The sequence below is a fragment of the Desmodus rotundus genome, chromosome 11 (assembly GCF_022682495.2).
Source record: "Desmodus rotundus isolate HL8 chromosome 11, HLdesRot8A.1, whole genome shotgun sequence".
In the NCBI taxonomy this organism is placed as follows: domain Eukaryota; kingdom Metazoa; phylum Chordata; class Mammalia; order Chiroptera; family Phyllostomidae; genus Desmodus; species Desmodus rotundus.
This window is the reverse complement of record NC_071397.1, coordinates 93,553,579-93,581,358: the sequence shown is the minus strand read 5'-3', so window position 1 is coordinate 93,581,358 and position 27,780 is coordinate 93,553,579. Positions and strand designations below refer to the sequence as shown.

The 27,780-nt window shown below is 39.1% G+C and overlaps 2 protein-coding genes and 1 long non-coding RNA gene across 5 annotated transcripts; 2 read left to right on the top strand and 1 right to left on the bottom strand.

Moving 5' to 3' along the window:
• On the top strand, positions 1–10,088 carry MTRF1L (mitochondrial translation release factor 1 like). 3 transcript variants are annotated; one of them, XM_024551977.4, is made up of 7 exons: positions 2–403; positions 4,007–4,086; positions 5,106–5,289; positions 5,765–5,928; positions 7,302–7,419; positions 8,814–8,950; positions 9,680–10,087. In XM_024551977.4, exons 1-7 carry the CDS (start codon positions 145–147, stop codon positions 9,878–9,880), a joined length of 1,143 nt encoding a protein of 380 aa, XP_024407745.2. In that variant the 5' UTR covers positions 2–144; the 3' UTR covers positions 9,881–10,087. The 3 variants fall into 3 exon arrangements, with proteins under 3 accessions (XP_024407746.2, XP_024407745.2, XP_024407747.1); XM_024551979.4 differs by having other exon boundaries at positions 345–403; positions 5,131–5,289; positions 9,680–10,086; XM_024551978.4 differs by lacking the exon at positions 4,007–4,086 and having other exon boundaries at positions 1–403; positions 5,131–5,289; positions 9,680–10,088.
• Positions 10,089–10,107: 19 nt separating this feature from the next.
• LOC128779523 (uncharacterized) lies at positions 10,108–16,304 on the bottom strand. The gene is made up of 3 exons (XR_011650532.1): positions 15,589–16,304; positions 12,786–15,469; positions 10,108–11,862 (listed from the first exon to the last, which is right to left on the bottom strand). It is a non-coding gene; the product is annotated as an uncharacterized lncRNA (long non-coding RNA).
• Positions 16,305–16,362: 58 nt separating this feature from the next.
• Positions 16,363–25,050, top strand: FBXO5 (F-box protein 5). Its single transcript, XM_024552222.4, has 5 exons — positions 16,363–16,721; positions 20,030–20,738; positions 21,853–21,943; positions 22,982–23,164; positions 24,187–25,050. Exons 1-5 carry the CDS (start codon positions 16,619–16,621, stop codon positions 24,436–24,438), a joined length of 1,338 nt encoding a protein of 445 aa, XP_024407990.2. The 5' UTR covers positions 16,363–16,618; the 3' UTR covers positions 24,439–25,050.
• Positions 25,051–27,780: the final 2,730 nt, after the last annotated feature.

Here is a 27,780-nt window from a genome sequence, read left to right as displayed (position 1 = left end):
CGGGAGGCCCTTTAAAAACCGGCGACTCTGCTAGGCGGGGCTCGGTCAGCTCTCGCCCCTAGTTCCAAACCCCGCGTGGTGTCGCGAGACACACTCTTCTCGAAACTTCCGGCCTAGGGGTGCCTGGGCAGTCGCGGCCTAGCGATGCGGTACCCTGTTCTGCTGAGCGTCGCTAGGTGTCTCTGGGCCCGCCCAGCTATCGCCCCGGCCCGCCGGCACCTCAGCTGCGGTAGCCCACCGCTGGAGGAGCTGTTCGCCCGCGGCGGGCCCTTGCGGTCCTTCCTGGAGCGCCAGGCAGCGTCGGAATCCCAGTTGCAGGTCAGGGGGCCTGAGCTGGTGGCCATAGCCAAACGGCTGAGCGAGAAGGAGCAGGAGCTACAGGAGACCGAGCACTTGCTGCACGGTAGGGGCCGGGCCCGGGGAATCGGGATTCAAAGCAGATTCCTGACGACTTGTTTGCCTTTCCCACCAAGCTGCTCAGTTGCAGCCCTTTTTGGTTTGGATCAGAGGTGAAAGCATCATTACGTGCGGTTTTGTTTTTGGATTTTTTTTTTAAGAAGGTCAGGTCTCCTTATTGCCCCCCGCCCCCGTATTCCCATTTCCCTGTCCCCCACAGTACCGCTAGGAACCATGCTCAGACTCCAGGCTCAAGGGCTCTTTTTGAGTACCGGGTGGATAGGCTCCCCGACCTCAAGGCAGACGGGGGTTGGAACAACCAGGTGTCCAACTCTTGGAACGCTCCCAGGGAGCCCAATCTCCTATTTGAGCCCTTGATACAGTGCTCCGCCCACTCTTGGAGTATTTAACTTGACGTTTATTGGTTGAGTATTCTGGCACTATCCCTGTTTGGGGCTTCAGAGCAGTGTTTCTCCACGTGTGGTGAAAGGACCACCTTCAGTGGTACTAGGAGACGTGGGTGCTAACACCAGACATATGACTCAGAATCTGAGACCTGGAAATAACGTGTTTTTAACAAGCTTCGCAGGTGATTAGTATGCATTCAGATCTGGATTGGGCCTAAGTTTCTGCATCTGTCAGCTCCTAGCGATGCTGAGCTTTAGAGGGCTCTAGAGGGCGGGAGGCGGGGCGGGCAAATTTATTTGGGGAGAGGGAATTGAGAACAGATATGTAAATAGACCTAGTAGAGCAAGGAAAACTCGTTGAGGAGGACTTATGCAAGAATAAAGGGCCACCCGTAGAGGATATAATAACAGTTTAACCTTTCATCCTTTACCGTACTCCAGCCTTTGCTTAGCTTTCTTTAGGTATTAACTCATACCTAAAGTTTATAAAACTATTTAGTAGGTACTATTAGCCTCCTATGACAGAAGAGGAACCTGAAGGTACAGGTAAAATAACGGCTCAGGTTACATAGTTTTTAAGGAACGGAGTTTGGATCGGGATGACTCCAAGCTCATGCTTTTAAATCGCTGTACTTTCTGTTAACCAAGGGAGAGGAGAGGTTATGGAAAATGGCAGGTAGAAACATTTTGTACAGGGGGAGGGGGAGGGTCAAACACTAATCTTAAAAAGGTTGATTTTTTATCCGGTTGGCAGAAGGAAGCCAGCAGAAGCTTTTATTTTAGATTGGGGAGTGAATGTTCAAAATAGCTTTGTTGCCTAGGAAGCTGGATGTGTGGTGGTTAGAAGTCAACCCGGGATGAAAATGAAGATGCTGTGGAAAACAGAGGGCTAGTGCAGTGGTCTAGGTGGGAATTAAGGAGAGTCTAAATTAAAGGATTTAAGAGAAAAGGCAAATGCCCAGAGTGTAAAAATAAATAAATAAAAATATTAAGGATATTGGGGAAAATATCCTTTGGAGAAAAATTAAATTGGTTTCATAACTTAAGCCAAGCTTAAAATGCAAAAGGCTTAAAATACTAGTGGATTTAAGGATTAAATAGTTTAAAAATCAAACTATAAAGAATTTAACACGATGTTGGAAAACTTGCTAGCAGCTCCGGCTGGGTAGCTCACTTGTTTAGACCATCGTCTGGATAGGCCGAGGTTTCTGGTTCTATCCTGGGTCAGGGTACATTCAGGAGTCAACCAATGAATGCATAAATCAGTGGCCCAACAACTCAATGTTTCTCTCCCTCTCTCCCTTACTCATTCTAAAATCAATTTTTAAAAAATTGTTGCTGGCAGAATGCAACTCAGCTTAAAAACAACAAAATATCAGCAACTCGTGAGTTCTTACTACATGTCAGATAGTACCACCAATTACCAAAAAAAGTATGAAATTTTACAACCTAGTGAAGAGAGAAAGAAGTTTAAGGAGTTAAGAAAAATATCACTGATGTGTGTTTATGTTGTTTTAATTTCTGCAATAATGAGCAGAGTGTTATAAAAGTAAAGGCTGGCATTTAAATGGAGCTTGAAGGGTAAGCAGGAAGTTGCTGGCTAGTTAGCATAGAAGGGAATTGAAGGCACAGGTGACCAGTAGGATAAAGGACCAAGTTGGGAGATAAAATATGTCGGGAACGTAGAGTAAGTGTGGGAGTTGATAATGTAATAACTTGAAACCAGGACAGGTAAGAACCTTGCATGACAAAGCACCTGGATGTGTTCCTGTAGACCATTAGAAGTTAGCTTGTTTTTTAAGCAGAGAAGTGATACCTTTTCAAATTAATGTTGGCATTGGTGTTGAGGATGAATGTTGAGGAGTATTCTTCAGAGACCCTGGTGGCTGAAATTTAATTGTTTGTTTATTTAAATTAAATTACTTCCAGACTAGTTCCAACCTTCTTAGCCTTACAGAACACTGCGCCTTTCAGAATTGAAAGGTGCCTTAGCCATCATCCACCTCAGATCTCTCGTTTTTCCCCTGAGACTCAGTGAAGGTGGGTGTTCCCCTGAGAGAGCCATGGTGGTTGATGTAGGGTTAGAATTCATTTTTCCTTCTTCTGAGTCAACATATTTCACATGTCCCCCAATTTCTTCAAAACCAAATTCTTGCCAAATAATTTCCTGCCTTTCCACCAACTTTCTGTACCTGCTTATCTGTTGCTGTTGTCACTATCTTTCCTTAAATTAATCCTTTTTCCCTTTTTCTACCCATCCCAAAAATAAACTAAAAAATTTTAATATTTAATCATAGTTTCATTATGTTGTTTGTGAGTTTTTCCTCCCTAGAAAAATATAAACAAACTAAAATTATCTCAGATCTTGCCTTATATATTATTCTCCCCAGTTTCCAGGATAGTTGGGTCTTACCAGTCAGTGAACAAACTGATACTTGTAAGAGTTTGAGCTTTCAACAGAGAGTAGTTTATAATAGCTTAAAAAAAGAAAGTCCTCTTCTTTTTATAGGTTGCATGTGGTCCATTGGGTAGATTTTGAAAGGTAAAAATGAAATCTCAAACATGAAATAAGAATTAGAATAAAACCAGAGGGAGAAGGGGAGAGAGGGAGGTGGGAGGACTTCATGGGAACATTCTGTAAACACTAGGTAAAGTCTAAATGTTTGAGTTGGATACTTTAGATTAGTGAAATATTTACTAATAAGACAAGAAATAACTTTCTACTTTTTAATTCAGTTTTGGTTTAACTGATGGAAACTTCTGTTCCCCTTCTTGTCTGCCTAGCTCAATTCATTCATTTCTTATACAGTGTAAGTGGGAACACTAAAAGCATGTTTGTTAAAAGGCGAAAGATTTATACAGTCTGAAGAGAAACCAGAGTATAAAAGCATATTTGTTAATATGAATATTTCATGGAGGTAGAATTATAGAAAAGCTTAGTAGCTCCTTTATATTTTTGTATAGAGATTTTTTTAATTTTAATTTTATTTATGCTTTCTTTTGTAATCGGGAAAAAGGCTTTTTTTTTTTTAAAGCTAGGTTGCTTATGAAAACTAATGCTTTTTAAATAATGAAAGTTATTAAAAGTATAAGAAAGACATTTTATTTTACTTTCAGCTACAGTAACAAAATTATTTCCTTGAATTTTGTTGGCAGTTTAACACTAACTAAGGAAAACTTAACCTACTGCCTTTGTTTCTTAGATGAAAATGAAGACTTACAGAAACTTGCAGAAAATGAGATTATTTCGTGTCAAAAAGAAATAGCTCAATTGAAGCATCAGGTACAGTATTTGTGCAAAGAATAAAGCATTAGTGCTATTATTTCTAATTTTATTAGAGGTAAATAAAAAAAATTGAGGACTTAGCTTGTTCATATTTAGAATTATAAACTTTTTTGAAGAAGGAAAAGCATACTCCCGTGGTCCTATTTTTATCATACTAAAGGAACTGTAGAGCTGTGGCACAAGGATAAATGTTACATTAATAGGATTTCCAGACAGACAGGAAGTACCGGTACTCTCTGTCCCCGTTTGTTTTTTTAAGAGATGAGGGTGGGGCGGACTGTGAGTAGGTTATGGGTGAGGGTAGACGGAGCCCCCCAGGAGCAGGACCGCTTTTTCTCTGTGTCTCTGGCACTGTTACTAGAGTAGGTCCTCAGGATTTATCGAACTGAATTGTATAGCTTTGGTTTATATCTAGGAGAATTGCAGGAGAATTTATAGGGATTAAGTGAAGAATGGTCATCATATAAAATTAGAACTACTCTTTAATTCTGTAAAGCAGAGCTTAAAGGTTTACAACAGTTTTCTCTGGGGATGTAAGGGGAAAAACATGGTAAGGTGAGGAAGGAGTCCAGAAAGGGGTGCTTAATTTAGAGGTGCTATCTCTTCTCTAGCCAAGTGTGGAACTTATCCAAAATGAATGTCCCCATGACCTGCTCTAGAAGGAAAGTTCCACTAGAGTGAAAAGTCTTGTGTAACTTGCCTTCTACCCATTTTTTATGTTTTTGTTGTGAAATAGAAGGTCATGTGTATTAAGTCTGTTCATTGGCTAGTAATTAACAGATGTAAATTATATCATTAAGTTTTAGCTGAACCTCATAACATTTACAACAAATGTAATATTATTTTTAGAAATTATATATATATGGTTCTAATTGGTAAGATGGTTGCATAGTAATCAATATTAAATTTCCTTAGAGATACTTTAAGTGAATAATTAAAATCCTGCATCTACTCATTTACCTGTTAAGGTTAAGTAATTCTTAATGATAGAAGGAGTGATACCTTTTTATTTACAGATTATCTTACTTTTGGTTCCCGCAGAAGAAACAGATGAAAATGACTTGATCCTGGAGGTTACTGCGGGAGTTGGGGGTCAGGAGGCGATGCTGTTTACTTCGGAGATGTTTGATATGTATCAGCAATACGCTGCATTTAAAAGATGGCATTTTGAAACCCTGGAATATTTTCCAAGTGAAATAGGTCAGTGAACTCTTTAATTTGTTTGCAGGAAAGTGTAGATTTATCTACATGTGTCCTACGAAAAGGGTTGGAAATACCAGGCTTTAGAATTTATTTGTAAGGATGCTTAAGTAGTTTTATGCTCATCATTTACTTAATAGTTTTGAATGCAAATATACTAACTTTGAAAGGGCCTATAAAATGTTAGTCATTCGATACTAACCACTGAATGAATTGTCTTTTGAAAGTGCTTTTTTAGACGGTTTTTTTTTTGAGTCAGTTAACACCATAAATGCTTTATGTTTAATAACATAAACAATAATGTTAGTAGTATTAAAACTGATTATCAGACTTGTTAAAAGTTTTGCAGTATGTTTTACCATCTATGGGTTGTTATGTAGCTCTTTTAAATATAGCTCAGGATGGTTGAAGTGATGGTCAAATATTTATAAATGGACAGAAAAATAAAGAATTCCCTTTTTTCAATATTTTCAAGGTGGGCTTAGACACGCATCTGCCAGCATCGGGGGCTCAGAAGCCTACAAGCTCATGAAGTTTGAAGGAGGCGTGCACCGGGTGCAGAGAGTGCCAAAGACGGAGAAGCACGGCCGCGTCCACACCAGCACCATGACCGTGGCGGTTCTCCCCCAGCCCGCCAAGGTACGGCCGCACCCACTCGGCTGAATTGTGCCTCTCCTTTTCTTACTGTTGGGTGTTCATCACAGATTTTGAGTTATTTTTCAGAATCTGGTATCTCAGTCCAATAAGCATGATTTTATAATAGATGATAAGGATTAAGGATATATAAATGATTTAATCATCCAATGTCTATTTATTAATTTTTCTCTACCACTAAACTTCAAGTTGTTATATTGACACCATCTCTATGGGACAGACATTATTAACCTACTTTAAATAGGGTTTAAAACTGTTTACCTTTATCAACGACTTTTTTGCTTTGTGTTGAATGGTTCTCAAGACTATCTGTAATAGCAAGAATCCTGTTTCAACAGTTATACTTCATAACCTAGTCACACTGAAATGGAAGAATATTGTTACAGTGTTCAAAATGAGTATACTTTATTCTTACAAAGAAAATTCTCAGTTTATACGATATTTCCAAAATAACTTAATTGGGAAGTTCTGTTTTGCTTACTTACATCCCTTCTGCTGAAAAGTGAAAAATATTTGACTTGTCTTTCAAAATGATGTATGAATGATTTGAGAAGGAAGTTCAATTGAGGGTTTTTCTTTATTAATTTCAGGTAGGGACAGGTAGCTTCTTGGAGATAGGAGAAGGGAGTTGTAAATAGAAGATGGGGACTGAGGTCCACGCATCATCTCATCAAATTCTTCCAGCAACCACAGAGATGAGCCATGTAGGGAGACGTGAGGGCCTCTGAAGATTAGGATTCCTGCTGCCAGGGTCGTAGACATGCTGCAGAGTGGTCCCAGTTACTCATGACACATGTTTTTCAAATCCGGTGCTCCTGATGGTGCCTCCCTGGGCAGAGCGTTGTCCTGGTGTCAGATCCCAGGGTGTTTAGGAATTGAGTCTTGGCTTTGTCATTTCTCTGTCTGTCCTCTGCCTCCAAATATGTTTAAGTCCTCCTTTAATTCACATTAAACAAAATAAGCCTTTCCTGTAGTTCTTAAACTAGCATTGTTGTTTTCCTGCTCAAGTCTTTTTGAACTCAAAAATATTCCACAAAATGTCATTTCAGTTCTTATACTTTTCTAATAATAATTTAAGTTCTACTCTTACATGGTAAGAAGGTGATTTACAGAGAAGTTGTTTTTGAGGATTAGGGGGAGTTTGTTTTTGTAGTATATTTTTATCTGCTACACTTCCAAAAAGAAAAGTTTAAAAAAATGGTATCCTTCTAACTACTTTCTAGTCTTAAAATTAAACCTTCTAGATCTCATAAATTCTATACACAACACGAATTTATATTTATTAATGGATACTCCTTACCTTTGAACAGTTCATACCTGTAATATCATTAAATCCCAACTTTTCCTCTTACATGTAGATTAATCTAGTGATTAACCCTAAAGACTTGAGAATTGACACTAAGCGAGCCAGTGGAGCTGGGGGGCAGCACGTCAACACCACCGACAGTGCAGTCCGAATAGTTCATCTTCCAACAGGTATGTACCTATTTACTCAACGTAAGACATTGAAGAACGAAATCAAATTCTCAGTGACCTAATGAATATTCCACTGAAATAGATCCTCAGTTTCCAGAGGAATATATACTAAAGATTGTTATTATGTATTTGATTTATTTAGAATCCTCAGCTGAAACTTTGCAGGGTAGTTGCAAAGCCAGGAAGGTGAAGGGATCTAAACAGGAATTTCCTGTTAGTGACTATGAAAAGTAAGTATGGCTAGTCCTTCCAGGTAGCCTCTTCCAATTTATGCTTAGTAGATACCACTATTAAAAAAAATCCTTATTGGTAGTCATTATCATGGGTTCTTTATCAGAAAATGCTCTAAATCACTAGTTCTTAGCTTTTTTTTTGAAGGGAGGACAAGGATTCCTTTGAGGAAATGAAAGCTTGGACCCACTGCCCAGAAACATGCTATATGCAGAGTTTTACAAGTAATTTCAAGGGCTTTATTTCCATTAAGTCCATCCACAGACCTCCAGGGGTGCTGATTCTAGATTGTTAGACAATGGAGCTATATAAATATTCCCTAAGCCTTCATACTGTTAGAACTGCAGGGATTTATACGAGATAAAGAGCAAATGGATAGCAAACCTGAGTTATCTGGCAAAGAGAACACAAGAATCTCTTGCAATGACCTATCTCTAATAGGCCTAATTCCCATTGGTCAGTAGTGGTTGGTGGGAGTGATGGATTGATGTTTTTGTTTTCCTAAATATGAAGACATCTTCATGTTCAAGTTTAAGATGATGCTTTATGTAGTATATAATACATAAACTAGAGTAGGGAAAAAAGGATGGAAGTCCTCAAAAACATTAATAGTGATTATCTCTAGTAGTAATAGGATTAACTTTTAAATATTTTTTGTATTGTTTCTATGGTGATTTTTTTTCAGATTTATTTTTAGAGAGAGGGAGAAAGAGAGGGAGAAAAACATTGATCCTTTGCCTCTTGTATGCCCCCTACTGGGGACCTGGCCTGCAGTCTAGGCAATGTGCCCCAGCCATGAGTCCAACCCGCGAACTTTCCTTTTGTGGGTTGACACTCAACCCACTGAGCTACAGCAGTCAGGGCGCTGAGTTATGTTTTTAAAAATTATGGTGGCTGGTTGAGGTATGGAAAAGTAATCCATATTAAATGATTGATACATTTAGGATGTGTGCCTTCAATGTGGAAATACTTTGTACTATAGTTCAAACTTAAATTTTGAGTTTTCTGATAACTAAGAGTTGTGTTGTCCTTCTATATTAGAATCCTATTTGCCTCCTCACAAAGGAAGAAGAAAGAGGATGAGAAGGTAAAGGAGTATTCTTTGATAATAAAGGAAGAATATTTTTTAATTAAAGTTCTATAATTCTCATGACACTATTCAGGTGTTGTTTCCGAATGCCAACAAGAGAGATCTCAAATGAGAAATAAAGAGATGGCCATGAAGAAGTTGCGTGCAAAGCTATACAGCATGTATCTAGAAGAAGAAACAAATAAAAGATACAATGCTAGAAAGATTCAGGTAAAACAGAATTGAAAAAATACTTATAAAGGATAATTAAACAACATGTTTTGAAATAACTGTTTTTATATATGCTACAATTGTTCCAATCTATTTGTCAAAACAATTCAAGTAGCTCAACCAAGGACTATACTTGTTTTATAGTAATCTTACACTGTTTTCTGTATTCAAAGGCATTTTTCTCAGACTTTTAATGCTATTTAAAAAAGATATATGGAGTCTCCATTCTGAAAATTAGGGAAAAATGATGGAAAGCAAACTGAACTTTCTTCCTTTATTTAGTAACTACAGAGACCTTTTATTAATACCATATTAATGGGAAATTCATCACTTTGTCATCACTGAAGATGACTAGTTCACAGAGATTATATATATTTAGTTACCACTTGAACATCTCTGTGCCAGGCAGTAGGTACGTGTCCAATATCACTGTGTGGAGGGTGTTATTTGTCTGTATTTCACAGATGGGGACACTGAAGTTTGGAGTTAAGATACACTGTCTGAAGCCATAGAGCACTGAAAGGGCAGAAGGGACTCTGGCACTAATCCGTCTGCCTTACAGCCCGTTCTTTTTTCTCTGTCGTGTTCCCATGTTATTTGAGGAGTCACGTTAAAACTGGGTTCTTACATTGTGTTTCAAATTATAAAGCAAGAGCTTAGTTTCCAGTTACATTAAATTTGTAGGTTTAGTTGCCCTGGATCTAACTGTCTCTTGTCTTTTCTATAAAGGTTGGAAGTAAAGGAAGGTCAGAAAAAATAAGAACATATAATTTTCCACAGAACCGGGTCACAGATCACAGAATAAACAAGTCACTTCATGACCTTGAAACTTTTATGCAAGGAGAATATCTACTGGATGAACTTGTACAGTCGTTGAAAGACTATGCTGATTATGAATCTTTAATAGAAATTATTTCCAAAAAACTTTAAATTGAATTATTATTAAAGACTTTTACAACTTATAGAAATTCTACTATAGCAAATCACATTGTGTATAAATCATCACCAGTATTGGCTTGAAAAACATGAGTTAACACAGTTGGAAGTAAGCATATTTTAAGAGTTTATATAAATCACCTCTCAATGATGTATTAGTAAAAAATATACCTACAATATAATCGTGGCTCTGGTGGTATTTTGGACTCCTCCTTAAAAGTAGACAAAAGAAAGTCATTCTTTGTTTTATGTAAAATATTGAATGATCAAAAATTGGTTTAACTATTATTAAACACTTCAAACATAATATAGTAGAAATATGACAGTAAATGCTGTATTAGTTCAGGTCTAGTCAGGAGACAAATCATACCATTAATTTTAACAGGGATAATTTTGATGGAATTTTTTAAATCACAGGATTAGCTATCAGGGAGAACTCTTAACGCACTAGGACCGAGAGTATCCAAGGAAAGACCCTTGGAAGGGGCTTCCCTTCCCCTAAGGGGGAGAGGGCGTGGCTACAGCTCTGGTGGACAGAAAAGGTCTGGGCTGTCCCTTGCCAGTGCAGGTCTGCAGGTGGTGGATCAGGCCTTGCAGAGAACCCTCCAGCCCTCAGAGACTGATGAGCAAGAAGCCTTCCACCAGGGTGTCAGCGAAAGTTGTGTGTGCATTCATCAGAGTTCTCCAAAGTAACAACACATATGTGGTATGAGAAAGACTCGTAACGAGGAACTGGGTTAGCACGTCCACAGTGTGCAGTGTGGGCCAGCAGGCTGGAGAGCCAGCAGAGCTGACGCTGTGGTTCCCGTCCCAAAGCAGTTGGCTGGTGAATTCTTTCTTGCTCAGGAGAGGCCAGTCTTTGCTTTTTTTCAGGACTTTGACTGATTGGATGAGGCCCACCTCATTAAAAAAAAAAAAAAAAAAAAAAAAAAAAAAAATTCACAGAAGCACCCAGAGCATGTTGACTGAACATCTGGGCACCCTGAGGCCCAGCCAGGTTGACACATTAAAATTAGCCATTAGCCCTGTTTCCTAGAGCACTCTGGCAGTTGTGCCACAGAAAGGAGGAAGCACACTGGAAACAAGCCCCTTCCTACTACACTGTCTGTGCCTCCACCCCCACCTGCTGACAAAGCGGAAAATGGTGCCACCTGGCAAAGAAGCCATGTTTGCAGGTCCGGGTTCCATATCACGGCAGTCAGTCAAGTGAAGGGGGGATTTGTTGCTAAGGGGCAACAAAACTGGTGACTGGCACAAACACCCATACTCATTACCTCGCTTCAATAATTGATTTTTTTCATATTTGCTTAAGTGTTAGAAGTTAACACTTCACCCTTAAATATTTCAGCTTGCATTTTAAAACATGATATTCTACTTCATTTACTATCATCACACCTAACAAAATTCACAATAATACCCTAATATCTTCAAATACCCAATTCCAATTTCCCAAATTCTCCTCAAAATGTCTTCACTGGTTTCTTTAAACCAGGATTGGTGTCATTTCAGTGTTTCCTACAAAATGGAAGTTAGAGCTTAAGCCTCATCCTCCCTTCCCTGGGACTTAGCATTTTTGTTATTAAAATATACCCTCAAATAAGTCAGGTCTGAATGCTCTGATGTGAGATGCAACAGATTCTCTGATGAGACAGATGAATTCACCCCTGTGAATTGAGAGGAATTTACCGGTAAAACTGAGCTTACAGCTACATTGGTGTGATCCTGTATCAAAGTTTCTGTCATTAGATTTAAAAGAAATGAGTTGCTTCTCTTCCGATAGGAATCCTGGATATGATTAGCCTGAGAGGGAAGGAAAGTCCAGGGACGTCTGCTTGTGGCTGCATAGTTGTTAAAGACCTTGGAGTTGAAAGCCACCACGAATAAAGTGATGTGCTTGATCAGGAAACAGGAGACACCCCATGGTTCTCCCACGGTGTGTGTGCTCCTTCACTGCAAGGAACAGTAATAAATTCAACCTGTTTTAACAAAAAACAGAAAGGAAAGAGCTATAGGACATGTCGATTATCCCATTAAGAAGCGAGAAAAACTAGGAATGCTCAAGAATTTTTTGAAAACATGGGGTAAACTAAGGACTACAATTGTAAGAGTTCTACCTAGTGGTAATGAATAAAAGTTAAACTTACAGAGTCACAAGATAAGATTTCCAGAGAAAATAATTTCATTACTAAGGTAAGATTTTAAAACGTTAAAGAATTAGGAGGCATTTTGTTAACTCCCCAAACTGCACACTTTTCCACATTTGTTAGAAATCAACAGTCGTATGAATTCTTAGAAGCGTATGTTCTAAAAATTTCAAAACTGTATTATTGCTGGGTAATGGGTTTCCTCCTTAAGTCAACCTTTATTATTTACTTAAAAGCCTTAGCTTGTGCTAATTTTCAGAGTAATTTTATATTGGTAACTTATTCTCTCCCCTTATTACTTTCTAAGGGAAGTGTAATAAAGTTAAAAAACCATTAAAGACAGGTTAGAATTTAAAGCTAGCCAAAGATTATCAAATATATCACGAGAACTTCAATTGAAGAGACTCTCCCTCCCTGAAATATTCTGCTCATGAAAGGCATTCTGCCTTCACAAGTTGACGAATGCACCTTCCAGTGACCTATGCAATTAAAGAACACAGCCAGACATGTTCACTCAACCACATTCAGTGTCTGCATAAGGCCCAACACAAGCCCGTATCCCAGATTTATCACGTTCCTCCTGGGCCTTGCATTTTCCTTTCTGAATAAAAATCTTAGTTTTAAATATTACAATGTATTACTCATTTTTATTGACCTAACAGGTAATAATTAGAAAAGTTGGATTGAGATTGTGGAGGGTCTCAAATACTGTATTTCATTCTGAAGGCAAGGAAGAGACAGTAAAATTTACTTACTTTCCCCCATCCTGCTCTGCTCCTTCACTCCCTGATCCAAAGTGAAAAGGTATGAGAGCTGTACTAATGAAAAAGAACTCTGCATCACTTTTTAAATTTCCTGTCCATAGAACCTCAGTTAAAAAAAAAACATCATAATGCCTAGGTACCTTTAACGTAGTCCCCTGACTTCTCGCTACATCCTCTATTGGTAATTCAGGGTACATACGCCTAACTGCCAGGCTCATCTTCCTAAAAAGCAAGGCTCTCATCCTGTCAGTCCTTTGCTCAACAGCTTGATAGGTTTCCACTGCCTCCCATATAAAACTCCAATTATTAAATGTGCATAGACATCTGTATCTGTTTCCACAATAATTTCATACCAGCCCATTTTATACACCACCCCCCTTATGCCATATGAAATTACATAGTTTTTACTGATAAATGCACCTGCATTTAACCTTTCCCCATTTTGCATCTTATGGGGAAGAAGCCCTCCTTCCTCTCCACTCCCTCAGAAAACATCCCCTACACTAGTGGTTCTCACCATTAAATATCCTACAATGCACAGAATAGCCCCCCACAACAAAGAAGCACCTGGCCCAAAATGTCAACAGGGCTGAGGCTGACCTGTCATATACAACTTTTCTGTTCCATATAAAGTCCCACTCTACCCAGATGTATTTGACTACCCAATGTTACATTACAGCTATAATTTATATACCCTGTCTCCTCCCCCTTGTGCCCCATGTTTGTACTCAAAGATTATTTACTGAACATCTCATATCTATTAGGTGCAGGCCCAAATGGTAAGCACAAGGGCAAGTACCATGTCCCAATTATTTTCACACACTCTTAATGTTTAGAAGCTGTAGGCAACAGGAACTTGCCGTAAGAATGAATGCAATTCTCTCCGCACTCCATTTGCACCTAAAAACTCAACAATTCTGACTGATACTGATTTGCAGGAAGAGGTATCTGCTAACATCTTTTAAAATTTAGAATGGCCCTTTACAAGTTTCTTATTAAGAATGAAATTAACAGGAGCTCATGAATCTACTGAATAAGTTGTCAGTTAATATTACATCATAATTAAAGCTCTTAACAGTTAAAAATCAATATTAAGTAACTTAATAAAGTGAAAGACTCTGACATACTATTCCAGCACACAATAAAACATGTTGGGCCCTTTATATTACCTTATATTAACTACTACAGAAATTTCGATTTTTCCAGTAACATGTTTTAGTCTTAACTGCTGGATAATACCATTTAGGCTATGTTTAAAAGCCAAAGGTTATAGTCCAGGTGCTCCACTAATTAAATGAGAAACTCTCCTCCCCTCAAATTTCACATCTGTTTCTGCAACTGAAAATAAGAGGTAAATAAAGATGATCTTTAAGGTCAAGAGAGAAAGTAATGTGAAAATGTACTATAAACAATCAGGCCTCCAGGAAACTGAGGAGTAGAACATAGAGGAAAGTACATGGTTTTCCGTAGATGGGCTGGGGTCTTTGCTTAGTAGCTGTGTGATGCTATGGGAATTAACTACACTTCTAAGCACAATCATCAAATGAAAATAATGCTAGGGTTAATGTGCAAATTAAAGGAACATTTCCAAAGTGCTTAGTAGATAAAAAACCACTATAGTTTTAATATTTATTCAATAAATCAATCTCTTACTAAAAATCCCTTCAAAAACTACCCGTTGCAATCAGAAGAAACTAAACTCTACATACAAACCTACAAAGGCTGCTACCTCTTTGACCTCCTCTCCTACTGTCTTCCTTGCTCAGTGCCCTCTAAGACATCCTTCAAGCCCTGGAACAAACCAAGCACTTTCAGTTTCTTCCTGTGCCTATTATGCAGATCTTTGAATTGACAGCTGGACATTCAGATGTTGGTCCAAAAACTCACAAAGCTTCCTGAACACCCAGTCATTAATCGATGCTCCTGCTCCCCATTCGGTACCCCTTTTTTGTTTTAAGTTCCTCTTTCATTTACTGAAATTAATTCCCAATTTCTCTCCAGTTAGTATTTAAGCTCCCTGATGGACAGAACCTTAAGTCTCTTCAACCCCAGGACCTAGCACAAGGGCCAGGCTAGTAAGGCAACACACAGAATTAAAGGCTCAAAATTTAAGGGATGCCCAAAATTTCAGTAACCAAGAAAAGTCTAATTTAATACAACATTCTAAAAAATAAAGCAATATCAAAAACCACGATGACCTAATAAAGTTTTACATAAAAATGGCCTCCAACCTGCACTGGCATGACTCACCCAGACCCCTACCCATCCTGATTATCCTGCCTGCCTCACCCAGGGCTTTCCACCGATTTAACTGAACGCTCACTGTAAAGTATTAAATTTCCCTGAACCTGCAGAAAAGCAAAAAAGTAAAACTGCAAAACACAAGATTTCGGACGTTTGGAGTTTATATGCTGTGACTTCATTGCTCTATGGCCAGAGCTGAGTCCAGGGAATGCAGTGCCGTTACTTGAGTGCACACCCAAAAACTGAAAAAACGTTCAGCAGGGCTAATAATACAATACAACTTGTCATCGAAGCATTCCATCCATTCCTCCATCACTAGAAAGTCATTCCCTTGACCAGGGGCCTCCAGTCCTAGGGTGTGGAGACTGGAACTTCCACGGCAGGACGTTTTATTTATTTGGGAGCAAGATTACCACCTCTTGCGCTTGGCCCTTGTAGGAAAGAAACAAACCAAAAAATCGGGAAAACAGGTAAAAATTTAATAAGCTTAAGGCCCGTACAATGTAATGGTGGCAGGAGAACTGTGGTTGAAAATAATAAATGCACTTACAAGAACAAGGTGTCCGTCCATCCCATCCTCCCACCCTCCGGAAGGACCCAGGAGGCCCCCTGCTCCAACTCTCGCGCCACCGCAAGGGCGAGACCTGGTGCCCGCGCCAGGAGGAAGGCGCGCCCTCCCACCGCCGCCAGCTCCTCGCCCTTCCCTCTTAGAGAATCGCGGGGGACCCCAGAGCGCAAGCGCCAACCCGCCAACTTTGGGGCTACCGCCCGCCAAAAGCGCTTGCGCATAAGCACCGGGCCGGAAGAGGGGCGAAACTAGAAGATAGAGAGGAGCGCGCCTAAATCCCAGAGAGGCGGGCAGAGTAGAGCTGGGGGGAGGGTTCGCCTGCCGGAAAGGCTGCATTCCCAGACGACGAGAGTCGCAACTCACTAATCTCCAGCTTTTGAGATGATCGGAGAAAGTCGACTACCCTTCGTACCTATCGGAGACCTTCAAAGAGAAGCCCGAACAGCCTTCAAGATGAAATCAGGTCTTCCTGGAGGCCGGTCCCCACGCTCGAAGGCACTTTGGCGTCTGGACGCATGCGTGGTAGGCTCCCTCCACGTGTGGCCGGGCCTCTGCATCCCCGCGCTCCGAGGCCCCGCCTCTAGCCCCGCCCGGTCTGCAGCATCCTTCCGGATGCGCGGAGCAGGGGAGGGGAGGGGCGGGACGGCCTCGCGGCTGGCTCCGCCTCCGCAGCCTTCCATTGGGCTTGAGGGAGGGCGTCCCCTCCCACCGCCTTCCCATTGGAGCGCGCCAGCGAACCCCGAGGGGAGGGGCGGGACGGCCTCGCGGCTGGCTCCGCCTCCGCAGCCTTCCATTGGGCTTGAGGGAGGGCGTCCCCTCCCACCGCCTTCCCATTGGAGCGCGCCAGCGAACGACGTGCCCCATTGGGCCCTGCGGATTTGGGCACCAAATTCAAAGATTTTAAAAGTACCAGCTGGCGCCTTTTAGAAGATAGAGCTCTTTGAGACCGGAGGCTCGTTCCTCCACTGATGTTGCTGGTGGGTCACCTGAGGAGGACGCGTCTTACACTGGCATGAGCCGGCGCGCCTGCAGCTGCTCCCCACCTTCCCCCTCCAGCTCCTGCCGCTGCAGCGGCAGCGACGTGACAGCTCCCAGGCGCCCTCGTCCCTCCGACAGTAAGTGAAAGGAGTGGGCACGAGGGGCTTACGGGTTCCAGGAGGGGTGCATGATGCGGGGTGGGGGACCTGCGAGCCGAGTCCAGGCGTGCGGCCTCTCGCTGCGCCCCGGGCGGGCGGCTGCGGTTCCGGGAAGGGAAGCCCGATGTGCTGAGGCGGGATGGTGGGTCCGGGTCCTGCCTGCCACGCCGAACCCGGACGCCAGCTCCGAGGGAGGCGCGGGTGGAGGCCTCCTAGGGCGCCCTGCTAACTGCGCTTGGAAGCTCTACCTGCCCACCCGGCTTGAATGGGCGCCAAATGCCCCCTTCCCTCCCCTCCCCCATCGGGGGCTCGGGCTCTGCAGGGCGACCCCCGGGGCCTGGCCAGGTGCCTGACCCCTCTCCCTGCTCCCCTTTTCAGTATCGGAGCCGCACCCGCAGACCCCAAGTCCGTCGCCCCGCTATTTCGCCACCTCAGCCTTGCTGGCGGGCGCGGGAGATCGGGCTGGCGGCTATCTCCCGCCTCCTGCGCCGGGCCTGCGCCCTCAGGGGCCACCTCGCCGGCCCTTCGCATTTCCAGGGTCTCCCCCCCACCCACTCCCGCCAAATGCAGGGACCCCCCTCATCGGACCGGGCTCTGTTGGGACTTCCAAACAGAAACGTTCAGTTTCTCCTTTTTCCCCCCTTACCCAGTAGTAACTCAGTCTCAAGGCCGGGAATCCAAGGAAGAGAGGGGGAAATATTTTTACTACAAAACCATGAATTTAGATACATTTAGCCGATTTTGTGAGACCTGAAGAATGGGTTATTTTAACCTGTACTCCTGGAGCACTGGTTTTTGGGGGGGGGGTTTTTAATCCCAAATTTGGATGGAATGAAAGTCACTCGAATAAACACTTCTTTTTATCCTTTTTGTTGTTGTCTCTAAAGGAAATATAAATGCATTTATTTTAACTAAGAGATTACCAAAAATGTTTAAACCAGCGTTTTGATATTGTGATACTTGGTAATCTCTGGAAGGTGCCCATTTCTTTGGAAAGCGAATCTGGAAGAATCGAGAGAAAAATACTTAATTTTTACAGGTTGTATCTGTTTCTGGAAGATCCCAGATCGTATGTCTCTCTGAAATTCTGAAGCTTGATGGCTTTTAGAAGGGGTTTTTTGATTGTTCGATTCCAGGTGCCTCTTTTCCACCTTGCTCCTCAAGAGAATATATGCAGTCCTCTTGAATTTTTGTTTATAATTTTGAGAAGATGAGATTTAAAATGTTATTGCTTTCCAATATTTTTGAAATTTCTCTTAGGGATTGTGGCTGATAAGCAGCTTATGGCGGCAAGCCTTGGGGCTCTTAAATTTTTAAAGGAATAGCCACACCTAATGTTGGGCACATGGTGGTTATCTTAAAGGCACTGGAGATTGTAAAACTTAGTTATTTAACATTGGGCTAGCTGTAAATATTTTAAGCACTATAGTCTGTTAACTAATAAGGAATGTCAGATCTATAATGAGAAGTTAAATAGGTTCCCTTTTGCACAGTTAGTTGATGTCTTTTTCATGATTGGATTGTAATAGAGAAATTTTTAAAATGCAATATGTTGAATCTTCCAACTCCATGAGGTAGAATTAATATCCATTTTAGAGAAATTGAGAATGAAAGGCTAATTGAATGTTCTAGGTCACAAAAGCTAGTGAGGCTCAGCAAGGATTTTCATTTGAAATTGGATCTCATTCCTAGGAAAAGGATGTAATATTATGAAATGCATACATCTGTAGTATATTTTGGTATTTTTAAAATGTGTGTGTTATACGCTATAAGGAATATGAAGGCATTTGGCTTATAGATAATGTGATAAATACACTGTAGATTCTGTTGACTAGACCATATGTGACAGGGAATATCCAGTGTTATTTTCTCACGCCCATTTTATAGATGAGGAAAGAGTTAACTTCCTCAGTTTTCCCCAAGTTGGCAAATGACACTTTATACCTTAGATGCTCAAAAGTTAAACCCCAGAGTATTTTTTACTCCACTTTCCTTCATCATCCACATCCAATAAATCAGCAAACTCTGTTGACTTTTGACTTAACCCTCCTAAATAGATGGCACATCTGTTCAATTATCTTTATTTCCACCATGGTCATCAAGTCTCAAGTACCCAACTCTGGAACTTTGTGATGTATGTTTCTAACTAGTCTCTCTGCTTCCACTTGTACCTTCCTACAATCCATTTTCTACAGCTGACATGATTTTTTAAAAATGTGTACCAAATGTCTCTACTTAAAACCCTTCAAAGGCTCTTTATTACACAATAAAATCTATCCTACCCTAAAAATCCTATAAACCATTCTGCCTCTCCAACCTTACTTTTCAATCACCTAGCTCAGTAAGTTCCAGCCCTACAGAACTTTCTCTTCCTTGAGTACTAAACACTTGTCCTTGCTTCCAGTATTTACCTCTGCCTGGAACTCTCCTAGATTTCCACAATGCTTTCAGATCTCAGAATGCCACTTCCAAGAGATTCCTAATTAATTTCTCCCTCTCTCCACATCACCTTATTAAGTAGGCATTGGATGAATGAACTAAGTGGCAGCACTAGGCTCTACCCTCATTGGTCTAATTCAAGAAGTCATGAAGCCACTTAATATTTTTTCTTCTTTCTGAATACTCAAATTAGTTCTGTAAGTGCATATATATGTATGTACACAATATGTATATTGTGTATATATATATATATATATATATATATATATATATATACATGGTATGTATATACTACATCTTGTCCAAATATTAACAGTGTACAGATTGAGAATGTCTGCTTTAAAGATATTTTAACTGATTTTAAAGCTTTGGGGTGATGATACAACCCTAAACAAGTCTGGCTTTTTTGAGTTATGCCAAAGTTAAAGCTGATTACTATGTCATTTCAGTATCAGGGTATAAACACTGATTCTTACAGCTGTTTGAATACTATAATGTTATCTCTGAATTGAGATCCCACTTCCATTTCATTATTTGTTCCACAAACAGCTATTTATGAAATAGTCCCTCTTTTATGACTTTTTACTCAGTCACTAGGCTCTCTAAGAGTCAAATGTAGTTAAGCAATTAGAAAAGCAGTCTGTTTTGAAGTACCTTGTTAAGAATGAGATATATAAATTAATATTTCCTCATTGTCAAATCTCAATAATTAAACGGATAATTTCATAGCTACTTAAGCCATACATAGTGCTGAGAGATGCAAAGTAGTTAAATCTTATATCCCAATTTAAGAAATAAGGATATGTTGAAATTTTGCTGTTAAGTAAATGTTGATGTTGTTTTTATAGGTTGCAAAGAAGAAAGTTCTACTCTTTCTGTCAAAATGAAGTGTGATTTTAACTATAACCATGTTTATTCTGGACTCAAACTGGTAAAACCTGATGACAGTGGAAGGTTAGGCTCCTACGTTTCTGCACGTTTGGAAGGTTCTTCTAAAGACTGCAACAAAGACTATGAAAGGTTATCAGATATTGGATCACCGATTGTGAACCCAAGGATTGTTGAACTGGAAACTGAGAGCAAGCCCCTGCATAACAAGGAAAATCAACATGTACAACCAACACTTAATAGTTCAAATGAAATAGAAGAACTAGAAACCAATGAACCTTATGAAGATAGTGGCTATTCTTCATTTTCCCAAAAAAGTGGCCTTGAACATGAAGAGGCTAGCCTTTCCCTGGAAGAAAGTTTTAATGACAGTCCACAATCTTGCCTGCTACCGACTCAAAGCCCAGACCAATATCCCAACAAAAACTTGCTGCCGGCTCTTCATTTTGCAAAAGTGGTTTGTTCAACATTGAAAAAGAATGCCAAACGAAGTTCTAAAATAGATTGGGAAAAGCTGAAGGAGTATAATGTAGGTTTCACACTACAGAATATAATTGGCAGAAAAATGGGCCTAGAGTTTGTAGATATTCTCAGTGAACTCTTTCGAAGGGGACTCAGACATCTCTTAGCAAATATTTTAACACAACTCAGTGATATGGACTTAATCAAGTAAGTATTGTAGCTTTGAGTGTATTAACATAATACACGAACGATTCAGCACCACCGAATCATGCCAAAACATAGGGCAGTCTTTTGCATTGTTTCACTAACATAATAAATGATTTGCCTGATTGCTAGTACTTCACCACCTGTGTGCCACCTGTAAAATCAAAGAAAGATAATTTTGAGAGTATGTGTTTAATCTAGTTATTTCAATTTTCATATTTATGCTATTAGAAAACTTTTTGTTAGATTGGGATCTGTTTCTTTGGGTTCTGAAATCTCTTACATCTTTCAGACTTAAGTATAAACCACCAGTGAGTTCTAGTGTACAGGTCTAATTATTATAACTTTAGTCACACTTGAAAATATGAAATAAATTCTGTCGTTTTAGGTCATTTTTAATGCCAGAGTCTCCTAGGTTTGACAGTAATGAAAGGACAGTCTCACAAATGGGTCTGATCATGACTATTTGGTAGAAACCTTGTACTACCCTTTCTTCCTCATTCCACCAAAGAAAGTCTGTTAGGATAAGGTAACTGAGAATCGGATTAGATTGGGTTCAACTCAACTGGGGTCATTTTTGACTCTTCAAAAAATTTTTCAATATTTCCAGTGGTCTTTATAAAGCATAGCTAAAGCAAAACAGATAAGTAAGTTGGTTTTATTGTTGGCTAGCTTCTTCAGGGGTAATCAACATCACAGGTTGATTTTTACTGATAGTAGTGTGTTCTAGAGTGCTTTGCAAGGTGTCTACACCTTTCACCAGAGAGCTGACATGGTGCCATATGTACACCGATGGTGACTACTTACTTGATGTTTGCAGGTATTGTGAAAAAAAATGAAGTACAAATTAGTGGCTATAAGCCCAGATGCACTTAGAATTACTTCATGGGGAGCTTTAAAAAAATACAGAACTCTGGCCCCCATTTTGGACCAATTAAACCCAAATGACTAGACATGAGGCTTCCTTAAATCTTAAGTGCCCTGGGCAATTCTAATGTAAATTCAGGTTTGAGAAGCATAGAAATTTCTTTTTTGCACTGTTAATGTTTCTGTAATGTATTCATCTTACTCTTTGTGATGCTTTAATTGTGTCCTTCATGATCATTTACTTTTCCAGTGTGTCTAAAGTGAGTACAACTTGGAAGAAGATTCTAGAAGATGATAAGGGGGCATTGCAGTTGTGCAATAAAGCAATACAAAGAGTTACCGTAAGTCTTTGCTACTGATGTTTTCATTTTAAATATAGCAGCTAGTGCTCTTTGCCATTAGAAATAGAAGGGGAAAATAGAAAAGATTACAGGTAATCTGGAAATCTTTTACATTCAAACAGCATTTTAAACTTGTGCCCTGGCTAATGTGGCCAGTGGATTGAGCACCAGCCTGCAAACCAAAGGGTTGCCAATTCAATTCCCAGTTGGGGCACATACCTGGGTTGCAGGTCAGGTCCCCAGTTGGGGGCACTTGAAAGGCAACCACACATTGGTGTTTCTCTCCCTCTCTTTCTCCTGCCATTCCCCTCTCTCTAAAAAAATTAAAATAAAATCTTTTTTTAGAAAATTTCAAACTTTTATCAGAACTCATAAAATTCCTAAGGAAAAGGATTCCCACCCCAATCATTTATTCCTAGAAATGGGATGTCCAAATGTAAAAAAAGGAAACATTATTCAATTCTCAGTGTGAATTGATCAGCTAATCTGGGTTGCCATTTTGTGTGCATTTTCTCATTTACCAGATAAACAGTAAATTATTTACATACTGAAGATTCTTAATATAGGAGGGAATTCATTTACTTTCAAAAATACTTCAAGATCAATATAAAATTAAAATTTCAGACCTGGGTGTTGGCAGACATAGGTCCAAATTTTGATGCTATTACTTACTAGCTGTGTTATTTTAGATTAGTATTGCTTTAATTCTCCAAGTTTAACTTCTTTATCAATAAGCTGGTGTTAATGGGAATTTTTCTAATCTAAAAGGTAGTTTTGAATCTCTTCGTGACTCTGGTGACACTTAAACAGGACTATTGCCATCTACTGGTGGTGGGAAAAATAACTTCTGTTGCTACCTTATAAATCATGTTTTAAATACAATATTGGCTAAGGATATCAAGTGGTCACAATTTCTGGTTTGTAATTTCTGTCAATAACTTAGTTATTAGGCTTTAAATGTCTAGGTGAATGGTTCTGTGGCTGTGTTTAAGCATTTGTATATAAATTGAAGTCCTATTAAAACATTTTTTTATTTAGGAAAAGAATATTAAGTTTTCATCACATGCTTCAACCAGAGAATATGTTAGGTTCAGAACTGCTCTGGCTTCTGTTCAAAAGTCAGCATCCCAGACTCCCTCCAGAAACTATGCTGGAGGCAAGTTATCCGATCCAGCTGATCAAAAAGGTTCTACTTACAGTCGGCACAGTGAATTCTCTGAGGTAATGTTTTGTTTATCGATAAATTAGAAACATATGGACCATTTGTTGTTAAAAGTATTTAGAGTAAGAAATGGAGACTATCAGTTTAATTATAGCATAATTAGCACTATTAATGGAGACCTTGTCTTCTGTCACCTTCATTCTAGTCTCAAAAATGTAGGGAATTAAGAAACTATAACTCAGCTGATAAATCGGAAAAGTACAGAGATGTGTCTTTCTATGTTGAAAGTAATAGATACCATTTGACCCTGTTAACAGCAATTTAGTGATGTTGAGATCTAATTTGGAAACACTAAGAAAATAATGAAAAACCTTGATTAAAATTTTTTTTATAAAACTATTCCATATTACATTCTTCAGTCGCTATCTTTGCTATCTGAGGAAGAGCCAAACCTAAAGGCCGACTTTCAGAAATGTAAGGCCTCCTATTAAACCTTCAGATCATTGGGCAGTCTGTGTTACTAGAGTTCTTCTCACATGTGGATGATTTTGCAAGCTTAATTTAAAAACTATACTTAAAAGCGCACGTTTTGAAATAAAATTTGACTGCCTCATATGTTGGTCAATAAATATATGTAATAAAATTTAGTATTCTCTTTATTACTAATGTAACGTATATTCACTCAAAAATCACGTATCGAGCAGCTGCTATCTTATCAGGCACTACAATATGGTAGGTGCTTTCAAAAAAAAAAACCAGAGGTAAGAGCAGCCAGCTTCTGAGTAGCACCAGGACGACTTCACAGAAAAGGTCACCGTGTAAGTTAGGCATTGATGTATGAATAGCATTCATGAAGTAAAAGAACATATTTAAAAGTAGCGTTAGGAGATTGCTGCTGGACCAGCTGTTAAGTTATATCATCTCTTACCCAGTGAACAGTAAGCCCCTTAAAGGCAGGAATTCTCTTACGTGTGACATGGGTGCTTTATGCATGGATTGGGGAGGGTCCGGAGATGCCATCTAGTTTTTCCTACGTTACATTCGGCCTTTACTAAAATTTGTTTATGGATTTTCTTTCTAGGTTGCCAAGACTTTGAAAAAGAATGAAAGCCTCAAAGCCTGTATCCGCTGTAATTCACCTGCAAAATATGATTGCTATTTACAGCGGGCAGTCTGCAAACGAGAAGGCTGTGGGTTCGATTATTGTACAAGGTGTCTGTGTGATTATCATGTCACCAAAGACTGTTTGAATGGCAAGTCTCTAAAAGCCAGTTATAAAATGGGTCCTCTCCCTGGTACTAAGAAAAGCAAGGCAAATTTACGACGATTGTGATCTATTAAAATCTATTGTAACTGATCATGAAGGTTACTCAGAAAATACTAGGTTTTAATTTAAAAATAAATAAGAATAAATGTATGGTGATTTTCAATTTTATGTATAATGTAACACATGGGGTTTTCCCCCCTACTAGGTAGAGGATGCACAACCTCTTAAAATATTTTATAATTTAATGTGGACAAGTTGTCAATATAAATTAGAAAATTTAAATATTTTAAGAAAAAGGAAAACTAGTCATCTGATACTTGGTTGAGGTAAAATAAAATTGATTGAATTTTATGTTAAAAGAAGGTCATGTAATTTTACCCAGTCTAAATCTAAATTTGGCTTACTATCTGTTAGCCTTTGACACATTTTATTTGACTTACCAAAGTGATATCTATTGAAAATATTGACTTACAGAGTCTGATTTAAATGTTTTGTTACCTTTCTGTAACCTCTTTATCAATGTGTTTATTTTCAAGTATTCTTCGTGAAATCCTGTCTGTTTTTCTTGTTCAAAAATTCTGTATGTTTTAACATCTTTGTACATATGTATAAATATTTTTATGCAAAGATAATATGACTTGTATATACATGTAAATAAATTTTGTTACTGTTATGAATAAAATTATCACAAGTTTAATAAGTAATGTGAACTTTTATTTTAATAAACATCTTAATTCTTGAGATAGCCTGAATTGATTCCCAGGCTCTACCAGGGGTGTCCAACCTTGTGGCATCTCTGGGCCACACTGAAAGTAGAGTTGTCTTGGGCCACAAATTAAATACACAAACACTAACGAAAACTGATGAGGAAAAACAGGCTTTAAGTATATTTACAGTTTTGTGTTGGGCTGCCTTTGTGGCCATCCTGGGCTGCATGCGGCTCGGTGGAGGCCTATAAGACTGACTCCAGTTTTCTCCTCACTCACGGTATCTTAGGTGTGGAGGGGGGGTCTTGAAATAAGCATCTGAGGATGACTCAATATAGAAAGTCCATAAAACACATTCGGAGAAATACTATTGCTACACCAGTTAGTTACACTGTATAGGTTAAATAGCCAATTATAAGAGACTGAATTCAGATAAGGCCTAAAGATGTAAGGTATGCACCTCAGACCCTTAGTAGGTACTCCAGCTTAAGGTCTTTGGCCTTCATTCGGCTGAAGCCTAAGGAACACATCTCAGATGAATTCATGGGTGTGTCTTACTACTTGAGTAAAACCTCCAATAAAATTAACAGTGACTAAGCTTTACTGAGGTAAAATTGGCAGCACATTTAAAGTTTATAATGTGACATTTTGATACACATGCAGGAAGCCATCACCACAATTAAGATAATGAACATAACTGTGATCTCAGTTTTTTCCTGCCGGCTTGTAATCTCCCCGTCAGCTCCCCAGGCAATCCCTGATCTTTCTGTCACTGTAGATTAGTTTGCTTTTTCTAGAAAAGTATATAAATGGGATCATAATGGTACGATCTTTGACTGCTTTCACTGAACATTGCTTTGAGATGGACCCATTTTGTGTGCACCTGTTCTTTATTCCGTTTCTTACTAAGTATACTGTTGAATACACCAGTTTGTTAATATATTCACCTGGTGATGGGCATTCGGTTTTCTACCCCCAGTTTTTTGCTATTAGAAATAAAGTGACTTGCCCTGTCTGGTGTGGTGCAGTGGATTGAGCACTGGCCTGTGAACCAAAAGGTCAGCGGTTCAGTTCCCAGTCAGCAAGGGCCTGGCTTGTGGCTGGCCGCCCCAGCTGGGGTTGTGGGAGACACAATTGATCTATGTGTCTCTCACACATTGATGTTTCCCTTTCCCTCCCCACTCTGTAAGGTAAATAAATAAAATCTCTATTAAAAAGTTCATCAGTGGGGGGAAGAGGCAGAAAGCTGACTTGAACAATAAAAAAATTTGTTATAAAAATATATAAAACAAATTTTAAAAATAAAACAATAATTTAAATATAAAAATATTAAGAGTTCATCAGTGAACATGTATAAAGGACCATGGACAAAGCCAAAGGGAGGTAGGATGGAGGGTAGTAGGTGGGGGTGGGTGGAGCGGCGGAAAGTGGTGGTGGGAAAATGGAGACAACTGTATTCCAACATTAGTAAAAAAATGTTTTTCAACTTTTCTCTCATAAAATCATTAAAAAAAATAAAAACTAAACATATATATATATAAGTCTTTGTAAGTGGTATGTTTTTATTTCTCTTGGGTAAGTAATTAGTAGTAGAATGATTGGATTATATGGTAAATGTGTGTTTAACTTCTTTGGACATACCGAAATGTTTTCCGAAGTGGCTATACCGTTTCACATTCTCAGCAGTGTGTGTGGGAGTTAGATGTACATCACATTCTCATCGACACTTGATTTTAACCTAACACTTTAATTTTAACATAAAGTTAAACTTTCTAATTTTAGCCATTCTATTAAGTGTGTAGTAGTATCTCATGGTTTACTTTACATCTCCCTACGACTGACTAATGTTTAGCATCTTTTCAGGTTTGCCATATCCATACATTTTCTTTGGTGAAATGTCTAGTCAAATGATTGTTTTCTTTGTATTGTTTTGTTTTCCTATTGATATTTGAGAGTATACGTTCTGAATACAAGTAGTTCATTAGGATGTGTCTTATTAGCAATGTTTTTGGAAGAGGTTTTTTTTTGATGAAATCCAAATTATCAATTATATTCTTTTATGGAGCATGCCGTTGGTGTTGTATCTAAGAAGTCTGCCCAGCCTAATAGTTTACATTTCTTTTCCCTATGTTTTGTTCTAGAAGTATTAGTTTTCAATGTCATATTTAGATCTATTTGCAGTTAAATTTTAATTATGGTGGGAGATATGGATTAAAATGAGTATCCACTTGTTTCAGAACCATTTGTTGATGAGACTATTCTTTCGCTACTGAAATGCCCTTGCATCTTGGTCAAAATTCAGTGTTACATAAATATGAGGGACCATTTCAGGACTGTATTTAATTAAATCTGTTTGTCTCCAGAACTCCAAATCCACACTGCTGTGATAACTAGTTCCATAAGAAGTCTTAATATCAGGTAGTGACAGTCCTTTATTTGTTTTCTTTAAAAAAATTAGATCCTATGTCCTTTGCATTTCTACAATAAGCTTGTTAATTTTTATGAAAAACGTAATGGGGTTTTGATTGAGATTGCAATGGATGAATCTACTGGGTTAGATTAAGAGACAATAGACAACACCATTGAGTTTTAACACCCTACAAACAGTTCTTTCATGTATTTACATTTTTTAAAATTTCTCTTAGGAATGATTTATCTTTTAATTGTACTTGTCTTGCACATCTTGTATTAGATTTATCCC

Coding starts and splice junctions, on each gene's coding strand:
- MTRF1L (XM_024551977.4), top strand. CDS start 145: ATGCGGTACCCTGTTCTGCTGAGCGTCGCTAGGTGTCTCTGGGCCCGC. Junction 7,420..8,813: donor AATAGTTCATCTTCCAACAG/GTATGTACCTAT, acceptor GACACTATTCAG/GTGTTGTTTCCGAATGCCAA. Junction 8,951..9,679: donor ACAATGCTAGAAAGATTCAG/GTAAAACAGAAT, acceptor TTTTCTATAAAG/GTTGGAAGTAAAGGAAGGTC.
- FBXO5 (XM_024552222.4), top strand. CDS start 16,619: ATGAGCCGGCGCGCCTGCAGCTGCTCCCCACCTTCCCCCTCCAGCTCC. Junction 20,739..21,852: donor AGTGATATGGACTTAATCAA/GTAAGTATTGTA, acceptor TTACTTTTCCAG/TGTGTCTAAAGTGAGTACAA. Junction 23,165..24,186: donor GGCACAGTGAATTCTCTGAG/GTAATGTTTTGT, acceptor TTTTCTTTCTAG/GTTGCCAAGACTTTGAAAAA.